The sequence below is a fragment of the Lactuca saligna genome, chromosome 3 (assembly GCF_052625555.1).
Source record: "Lactuca saligna cultivar CGN05327 chromosome 3, ASM5262555v1, whole genome shotgun sequence".
NCBI classification, from domain to species: domain Eukaryota; kingdom Viridiplantae; phylum Streptophyta; class Magnoliopsida; order Asterales; family Asteraceae; genus Lactuca; species Lactuca saligna.
In genome coordinates this window covers 76598856-76609341 of record NC_136419.1, presented here as the reverse complement: position 1 = coordinate 76609341, position 10486 = coordinate 76598856, and the positions used below count along the sequence as shown (strand labels likewise).

Below are 10486 nucleotides of genomic sequence, written 5' to 3'. Positions count from 1 at the left end.
AACTGCACCTCGCGCAACCAGAACTCACACTTGGAGAACTTTGCAAAAAGTCTCTCCCTCCTCAAAGTCTCCAACACCTCCCGCAGGTGCTCCTCGTGCTGCCCCTGTGTCTTGGAATACACCAAGATGTCATCTATAAACACTATCATCGACCGATCCAGCATCGGTCTGCACACGCGGTTCATGAGATCCATGAACGCGGCTGGGGCATTGGTGAGCCCAAATGGCATCACCACGAACTCATAATGACCATACCGGGTCCTGAAAGCAGTCTTCTGTACATCCTCATCTCTAACCCTCATCTGATGATAACCGGAGCGTAGATCGATCTTGGAGAACCAAGACGCTCCCCAAAGCTGATCAAACAAGTCATCTATCCTCAGAAGTGGGTAACGGTTCTTCACCGTTACTTTGTTCAACTCCCGATAATCAATGCACATACGATGCGACCCATCCTTCTTCCTCACAAATAAGATCGGCGCTCCCCAAGGCGAACTGCTCGGCCGAATGAAACCCTTGTCTAACAGCTCCTGAAGCTGTGTAGACAACTCCTGCATCTCAGGGGGAGCAAGTCAATACGGTGCTTTGGCTATCGGAGCCGCACCAGGAACTAGGTCTATCCTGAACTCAACCTGCCTCTCTGGAGGTATCCCCGGAAAATCCTCGGGAAACACATCCGGGTAGTCACGAACAATAGGAACATCCTCAATCGTCGTCTTGCCCTTCTCCCGGGCATCCAAGACGTAAGCTACAAAACCGGCGCAACCCTGCTGAACATAGCGCCTCGCCCTTGCGGCGGAACAAAAGATCGGTCCTCGCTGGGGCCTCTCGCCCTGAATCACTATCTCTCCCCCACTGGGAGTGCGAACCCTCACTAGCTGAAGCTCACAATCAATCACCGCCCCATTGGGGCTGAGCCAATCCATGCCCACAATAACTTTATTCCCACGCAGGGGAATAGGAACTAGGTCCACTGAAAACTGCTCATCAAATATCTGAAGGGAACACCCTCTATGTACTCTGCCGACCCTCATGGTCCTATCGTCTGCTATCTCAACCTCTAATGGACAATCCAGCTCCCTTGGAGCTCTGCTAAATCTCTTGCTAAGCGCAAGCGATACAAATGATCGGGTAGCCCCCGAATCGAACAATACCAAAGCAGGGATGCCGTTCACCGAGAACGACCCTAAATAAAACATATCATCAAGTAATATTCAAACGATATTATAACAATTAAGAGATGGAGGAAAGATACATACCCGTCACCACATCAGGAGTCGCTCGCGCCTCCTCTGCTGTCATCTGAAATGCCCTGCTCTTCGCCACTGGCGCATCAGATCGGCCCTGCCGGCCATCCGTAATCCTCAAGGTGGCAGGGGCAGGTGCAACCACCTTCCCTGCTGCAGCTAAACTGGGACACTGGGACCTTTTATGTCCCCTCTGATTGCACTGAAAGCAAATCAGATCTGATGCTGTAACCGTAGTAGCAGGGGCCGTACAATCCCTACTCAAATGCCCAGTCCGACCGCACTTGTAGCAGCCAGAACTCCCTGCCTTGCACGCCCCCTCGTGCAATCTCCCACACTTGCCACACCGACCGTGGCTCTGCTGACCCCTAGACATGTGATCTGAAACCTTGGGCTTTTTGCCCACACTGCCTGAACCCGAAAACGCCTCCGGTTTCCTCTTCTTCTCCATCTCGAGATCAATCTCCCTCTCTCTAGCTCTGGCAATCATGTCGTCCAGCGTTTTACAACTGGACCGGCTCACAAACATGCGAATGTCACTCCGCAGCATCTCATGATAACGAGCCTTCTTCATCTCCTCATCGGCTGCATACTGAGGAACAAGAAGGGCCCTCTCCCTGAACTTGGCGGTGATCTCCGCCACTGTCTCTGTAGTCTGGGTAAGGTCCTGAAACTCCCTAGCTAACTGCTGCACCTCAATAACTGGTGCAAACTCCGCCCTGAACCTGGTAGAGAAATCAGCCCAGGTCATGGCATCCAATGCCGCATCATTCCCGATGGCATGTCCGACCTCCTCCCACCAATCCCGTGCCCTGTCCTTCAGAAGACAGGACGCCAATCTGACCTTGTCCCCCTTGGGACACCTGCTAGTGCGGAAAGCGTTGGCCACATCCGCCAACCATCTGGTACTCGCTATGGGGTCCCGCGCCCCATGATAGTCTGGAGCCCCGCATGCCCTGAACTCCCTGAACGTAAGTGTGCGCGACCCCATCACGGCCGCCATCTCAGCATGGAAAGTACTCAATCTCTCATCCATCAGCTCTAAAATACCCTCCTTGATCGAACCGAAGATCACAGGAGTCTGCTCCAGTATGATGCGGGTAACCTCAGAAGAAAGGAACTCTCTAGTCTGCTCATCCATCTGCCCGACCTCCGGGCCTGATCCCGATCCTGATCCCCCTCCGGCATCTGAGCTGCCGACTGCTGGTCTCGGACGCATAACTACCTTTCTGAAACATATCATAACCACATCAGAACACTGAAATATCTCAAGGGATCATGATACTACTACTAGCTTCCTGGTCTTGTCTTGGCCTTCCTTGATTCGAGTACGGATCCTCTGCTTTCAGTAGTATGGGCCCCTACTACCTTCCACATCTATCCGTACTTTCCTCAAGAACTGCCTTGACTCCACCAAGTTACTCCTACCGCTGCTATTCTCTGCTACTCTCATCCTAGGCTTGCCCTAGAGAAACCTCAAGCTCAACACGACTGGTCCTCAGCTGCTGTAGGTCTCCTCATAATGCCAGCTAGCCACCACCTAAACACCATCACATGTGATGAGGATCAGATAATCCTTCAAGTAAAAGATCCGTCCCTACAACGGTTGGAATCAAACAAGAGCTGCGCAATAGGGCCAGTTCCATCACTCTGGGATTATTCAAACCTGATTACATGTGGTGTGACGTGTTCACCTAATGGCTAACTCCCAGTACTCAGAACCCCACCAAGCACGAAGCAAGCAACATTCGGACAAGGGAAATAGACTCAGGCAAAACTATTCTTATAACAAGAAACTGCACTAGCATAGGATGCTAAGCTCATACTATCAGGCATAACCTAAACAGGCTATCCTGCTGCTATCTACTCAATTCTAGCATGCAACACTCATAAAGCTGTAACACATAAGCAGGCACATAAGGCATTCTCCTAGATCCTTAGCCCTATACTAGCATGCTGTTCTACTGAAACTGAAACTGAACAAATAACTTGTATGGGTAATTTGGTAGTACTTACTTAAGCTCGGCTGACCGCATGCACACACCTCTATCTTGTTAAAAACAATTCTTTCTTTCCAAGTGCTTTCAAAATTCTTTTTGTAAAACTTTTTTTTTATTTTACTAAAATCTTTTATTTCCCTTAGTTTGAGTTCAGATACACCCGGAAGTGTATCCGAATCCCTCAAACCAGGGCTCTGATACCAACTTGAAACGACCCAAAAATTTTCGTTTTTCCATATAATCAAAACCATAATATAAGTATTATAACATAAAACATACGCGATGTATCCCCAAAACATAATAAAATATTGTGCGGAAAACTGTATCATACTACATCAATCCAAAACATCAAGAGACATCCCCAGGATAAAAGCTATGCTGTGGTGTGTGCGATGCTGTCACCCCGAGCTCTTCCCTTTGCTTGCGGAAGTACCTGAAACCAAACTGAAACTGTAAGCACGAAGCTTATTGAGCTCCCCCAAACTACCACATACCATACGATAACATATAAACACATATTGGGCCTTGCCCACTGCATCGGGCCGAAGCCCGGAAACTGCATCGGACCGAAGTCCGGAACTAACTGCATCGGACTGAAGTCCGGAACTGACTGCATCGGACCGAAGTCCGGAACTGACTGGGACCTTGTCCCCTGCATCGGACCGAAGTCCGGAACTAACTGCATCGGACCGAAGTCCGGAACTGACTGGGACCTTGTCCCCTGCATCGGACCGAAGTCCGGAACTAACTGCATCGGACCGAAGTCCGGAACTGACTGGGACCTTGTCCCCTGCATTGGACCGAAGTCCGGAACTGACTGATTGAACATGGCATAGCATAACACATCAACTAGCATAACACATATACGACATGCTACATCGGGCCGTGGCTCGGAACACATAATACTTAACACATGAAACATAGCACACAAATCCTGTTCGAGCCACGAAGGCATCAAACATACTAACTACTGCATCGGACCTAAATCCGGAAACTACTGTTAACCGAACGGGCCGGCATTGTGGCCTTAGACCCGTTCCTACTGGAAGGAAACTCACCTCGTAAGCTGGGTGCTGAGTGTGTGGCTCGGAAAGCTAACGGCGGCTGCTCCTGAATCTCCTCGGCTACAAGTCCATAAACACACTCAATCAAATACTAAACACTGCGCTTGGGGTAAAATGACTCTTTTACCCTCGGTCAAAGTCAATTATCTTTTGGGCTGACTCGGCGAGTTGGGCCACCCAACTCGCCGAGTCCCACTCTCACTTTTCACTCTTACTCACTGCTACTCGTCGAGTCTGGCATCGACTCGACGAGTACCCTCTTGATCCAAGAACTCAGACAATCTTCATCCGACTCGCCGAGCCGGATGAACAAACTCGACGAGTTGTTCTTGATCTTTAAGAAGATTGCCTTGGACTCGCCGAGTTGATAAACAACTCGCCGAGTCCCTCCATCACTGAGTTTACCCTCAACTCGCTGAGTCCACTCCCTAACTCACCTCGTCCACTCGACACTGATAAAACTGAAGAACTCGGGACTCGCGACCCAACTCGTCGAGTCGTTCTTCCGACTCGCCGAGTTGCCGCCATGCAACTGATTTTTACTTGATTTTGTTTGAATCCAATACATACAATTGATAGATATGGGTCCAATAAGTTGATTTACCACGTAAAGTTTCCAACTTTACGTGTACAACCTCATGAATAAGGGAAATAAGGCTAAAAGATGCACAAAATAGGTAGATCTATGGTTATCATGCAATATAACTCCAAAAAGACAGTAGATCTGGGCTCTACAACACCCCAACATTTAGATCCATAGCTATTTCGACTTAATAAGGCGTTCATGCAAGTGTAAGGCTTGGAACAAGCATCAACTAGCTCTTAGGAGAGCTCTAATGGAAGTTTAAAGCATATAACAAGATGGAACTCCGAAAATACCTCAATTAACTCTGATTTGGCCTTGGATCTTTGCACTACAACACTTCTCCTTGCTTCTTCCTTCTTCTCCTTCTTCACACCTTCACAAAATGGCACCAAAACACATATAAGCTCTTCAAGGGAGGTTTAGGGTTCTAACACTGCGTTCTCAGGGTGAGGGAGGCGAGGATGGGGGCTATAAGGTGGTATAAATAGTGGGCAACCCGGGGATTTTAGGGTTTCACCCAGACAGATGGACTCGCCGAGTCCCCGGCTCACGCGTGCCCTCAGGCGCGACCCTACTTGGCGAGTCAGGCTAGAACTCGCCGAGTCCCTCTTGAAAAACTCACTATAATTACCAATAAATCAACATACCGGGAACGGGTCGTTACAGAATAGGATTGATCGGCAAAAGTATATTTTTCAAGAAAACAATGGAATGGAAAAACAACACTGTGTGAGCATTATGGCGGTGGAAGTTCAAATCGAGTGGCTTTAGATGTGGCCAAGGAAGAGGTCGTTGATCCAAGAAAAGTTGAGATGGTAATGAGCGTGTCCAACGAGATGCCATGATATATGTTACATGTGTTGTTAAGAATCAAAGGGATTAAGAGAAGACTTTGGATGTGAACGAGGTAGAGGTCGGGTATCCAGGAAAGTCGATAATCAAGATGGTTTGAAAAGAAGGTGATTAAAGAGTACTATAAAAGAGTGGTATGATCAAACCAATTAAAGAGGTGATTGGTTAACTGGTTTTGGTCCATATGGGTTTAACATGAAAATTTTAATTATAGAAAGTTGCCATATTTAAGTTTTTATCTTCTCCATAGTTTTAGAATTTGATTAGGATATTTTTTGTTTTGTGAGCAATAAATTTGCTCATTTTTTCCCTTCTATTTCTTTTCTTTGAAACACCACAAGGAATTTGTGTAGTTTATTTTACTTACAGTCTCAAAACAAACCATTCTTTGATCGTAACTAACAACCACAGACTGTCTATGTTCATCACCAGTCACCCCCGTTGTCTTGTACGGTGCTCCCCGTCTCCCCACGACAACGGTCAACCTGAAAGCACTTTACCATCTTCGTCCTCTGTTGTAAAACAATCTCGAAACAGCCCCTGCTATCCCGAACCGTCTTGTGCGATCAAACCTTCGATTTGCTTAAAAGAAAACAACTTTAATATTACTTGCTAACCAATACTTTTTTTTTATTGAAAGAAAACAACTTTCATTTCATACGTTCCTATATATACTAGACTAAAAAGTATTCTAGTTAAAATTTAAAATTATACAAAAATAAAAGCTTAAATACTGTAAGTTTCCTAAAATGATTATTGTTCAAACTAAACAAAACCAAATACTAGAATAAACAAACCAATTAATCCAACATTGACAAAAAGCACGGCGAGAGCCTAAACGTTTCATTGCCTTGTAATTAACTGACCTTAGAGCATCCACAATGATGAGTTTAATGGAAGAGTTGAATGAGGTGGTAAATCCATGTGTCATTTAATGGATGAAACTATACTATTGTGAGATGTTACCTTGGCATTTAATGAATTTGAAGTCCAATGACCATTAAACTTTTCAATGGGAAAAACGAAAGTTTTAATTCTTAAATATTTACTATAAATTAAATTTTGTAACATTCTATTGAACTTTGTAGAGTTCAATGCATTATAGAGAAAAAAATTAATAAAGTTGTATGGATTGTAAAAAAATGATGTGACAATCCATTAAACTCTATATAATTCAATACATTATGAATGCCCTTACAATCTTGTAGAGTAAAGTCAACCATCAAGAAACATTTCACCTTTTCAAAGTAATTCACTCCCTTATTTATGAAAGCTCTACATATGCTTTACACCACAAGAATAGCAATGTGTACTTTGTCTCTTTAACCCATAAAAATCATTATTTATATGCATTTTTCTTCATATTTTTTTTGAACGACAAGCACATCTCTATGTTGAAAGTACATCTGTGATTACAATTTATAGTTATATGCTCGTTATAACTAAATTGATCACGATAATAGTTATGACCAAGTTCGTTATTCGTAGAAAACGTATATGACAACTTGGTAAATGTGGTGTAATTAATGAAATAGTTGATATTATTTCTTAGGCTTTTCGGTGTGGTATGCGGTTTGGAACCGCGGTTACGCCACGTGGGACACGAACACCGCCCCCAGGGTGCGGTTTGGGGCGGTCGAGACCACACTGCGGCCTTTGAAGACCGTGTTTGCTGATTGGCTATTCCCTTTTCTTTTGACCGTTCCAAAATTCGTGTAATTTAATTTTTTTTTTTTAACCTTTTACTCCATCTATATATACATATGTTATCACTTTTATATTTACACAACCTTTAAACACATATAAATACAATTATTTCATCCAATTTTCTTTGAAAAAATGTATTCTTCCAAAAGACCTAGCAAAGAAAAAACACCAGTCAGAAACATCAACACCCCAATACCTTCATTACACAACCTTTGGACACGTCGAATATGATCGGGGCCGAACTTGAAGTGGTTTTGGCGATGAAGGAGGAAGTGAAAAACCGTTACATGAATCGTGGCTAATTTCTAGTTTTTTTTTCTTCAAGTTTTTAATGGTTTCTTGTGTGTTTTTTTTAAGTTGGTTTTTTGTTTCTACTTTGTTTTTCTAAAATTTTAAGGTTTTTTTTTTTTTTTTTTTTTTTTTTTTTTTTTTTTTTAAATTAAGTAATGTATGGTATTTGTATTTTTAATTAATGAAATATTATGTTTTTAAAATTATGTTTTTTTTATTAAAAAATAAATTTTATTAAATTAAAATAGTTAACAAAGAAAACAAACAAAAAAAAGGAAAAAAAAATAAAACTAAAACTGTGCCACCACACCCTTGGTGTGGCAAGAAACCACACTTAAGTGGTAAAAAATAATGTGATGCTTACGTGGCGAAAAAGAAAGTACGATTTCGATAGCACCACTATAACATATGATCATTATCAAACAACTAGCAAATTCCTAAATATCAAACAAATCCTAAATAGAATAGGATGTAACATCTAAATTTACCACCTTACCCTTCCCCCACCCCACCCCACCCCACCCCACCACAACCACAACCACTCGTGTATGCCTATATATATATAAATAGGTAATCCTCTGCTGCCAATGCATTCCCTATGTTAACAAGTACCATTTTTAGATCTCCCCTTATCTACTTTTGTATGTGTTATGCGTTGGGTCCCACACACTGTCCACTCTCTGTTATATCTATATATGCATCAATACTACATATATACACACAGTGGCAAAGGGAGTACTACTGATGAGTAACAGTGCCCTTTGACGACAACCCCGTAGACTGCAACTTCTTGACTCTTATTTCATCTTCTTATATAACACATTCCCCCATTCACTATCTTCACACACACACACACATACACACGCACACACATAACCATGCACAGATGCTCATGTGGTCTCTTCCACAATCATCAACCCAACTCATGTTCCATTTTCTTCACCATGCCTTACGATCAAAACATTTGTCCCTACGCCTCCTCTTCTCCTTCTTCCGTTGATTGTACTCTTTCTTTAGCTACGCCTTCATCTCGTCTAGCCTCCGAAGACTTCGACTCACCGGAATCACGACCTTCATCCCGTTTCTGCTGGGACTTTTTACAGTCCGATAACCACTCACCGGCTCCGCCTTCTTATAAACCTAACCGCGGAAGCGCAACCAACATCGCCACCGTTGACTCGCTTCTTGCTCGGAGGTGTGCTAACTGCGATACCACTTCTACTCCGCTTTGGAGAAACGGTCCTCGTGGTCCCAAGGTAATTACAAATTAACACAAATGCATGAGAAAATATATGTTTTAAAGTGTTTATAAATTAATCGACTGAAAACTTGCAGTCGCTGTGCAATGCGTGTGGGATAAGATTCAAGAAGGAAGAGAGGAGAGCGAACGCCACAGCGACGGCGGTTGGTGGTGGAGATGCGACGGAGGAGTATAACGGGAACACGTGGATGCACCACATACAAGGGTCGACGCATAAACTGCCGTCATACTACTCACCGGCGGGGGTAGGGAATGAGTTTAGGTTTATAGATGACGTGGACGACAGAGATTCTACGTTCCTGTCGTGGCGTCTCAATGTGACTGACAGAGTAGGGCTTGTGCATGATTTTACCCGCTATTAAAATCCACGTCGAGATCCACGACAGTGACGTGGAAAATATTATTTTTTTGGATGATTATGTCATTTTGCTTTTGTCAGTCAAATATATAAACATATGAACTCCTTTTTCTTTAATCAACTCTCAATATCTTTTACTTTTCTTTATTCTTTCTGTTTCTCCCTATTTTAATATTTATCGCTGTTTTTGTGTATACATGTTAGTATTAAAGAAAAGCCTTATTCATCTCTTGCTTTCTTTATTATATAATTTTAAATTTTTCTATGTTGAATGTTCAAAATTTTGTACAAGCTTAATTATTATGATCTTGTAATGATGATATGAGATTCGTATAATCTGAACTCTTATAATTTAGGGGTGTTCATGCATGGATTAAGTGTATTTCATAAAGTTAAAGCAGAACTATCGGTTCACTATTTTCATGTACCTAAACCTAAATAGTAAAAAATTTGTTAACTGGTTTTCATTTAACTTGTTTTAATTTTCAGTTCGATTATCTAGTTCACCAATTAACAGTTTATTAATTAGTTAATATGTTGTAAAACTAAAAAACTCCAGAAATGATTTTCAAAATAAGTATAACCATATAATATTATTTTTTTAAAAGCCAAGATATTATTATATGATAAAATTAGAAATTGACCAAGATGAATTTTTAGGATAGTCAAATAAATAAATCATGCATGATCATCGGTTAGGAATTTGCAATTTGGAATGGATAATGATGATTAGTTAATCGTTATTGTTATTTGGTTTTTATAACTGGAAAATTCATATTTTTGAAAGCAGTGTTTATCTATTTGATTATCCTAAAAATTGCAAATTCCTAAATGATGATCTTGCATGATTGCTTATTTAAAGCAATTCATGTTTTTTAAACGTTGATTAGTTTGAAATGGACAATTAAGGAGTTTTTGGGATTGCTTACTTAAAACGGTTCATTTATTAGTTTATAAGGTGTTAAGAGTTTTAAAAAATATGTTTCTTATATCAAAACCTAATAAGTTGGTAAATTACCTTTTACGTTTAGAGAAGTCATGTTTATAAATAAATGAAGAAATACATATCGAAAACTTTTTATTTAACACAATAAGTGTAACATCCGGATTTTTACCAGGT

At 41.9% G+C, this 10486-nt stretch overlaps 1 protein-coding gene across 1 annotated transcript; it reads left to right on the top strand.

Moving 5' to 3' along the window:
* Positions 1 to 8375: 8375 nt before the first annotated feature.
* LOC145033795 (GATA transcription factor 19-like) lies at positions 8376 to 9483 on the top strand. Its single transcript, XM_078982328.1, has 2 exons — positions 8376 to 9003; positions 9083 to 9483. Exons 1-2 carry the CDS (start codon positions 8626 to 8628, stop codon positions 9368 to 9370), a joined length of 666 nt encoding a protein of 221 aa, XP_078838454.1. The 5' UTR covers positions 8376 to 8625; the 3' UTR covers positions 9371 to 9483.
* Positions 9484 to 10486: the final 1003 nt, after the last annotated feature.

Coding starts and splice junctions, on each gene's coding strand:
- LOC145033795 (XM_078982328.1), top strand. CDS start 8,626: ATGCACAGATGCTCATGTGGTCTCTTCCACAATCATCAACCCAACTCA. Junction 9,004..9,082: donor ACGGTCCTCGTGGTCCCAAG/GTAATTACAAAT, acceptor GAAAACTTGCAG/TCGCTGTGCAATGCGTGTGG.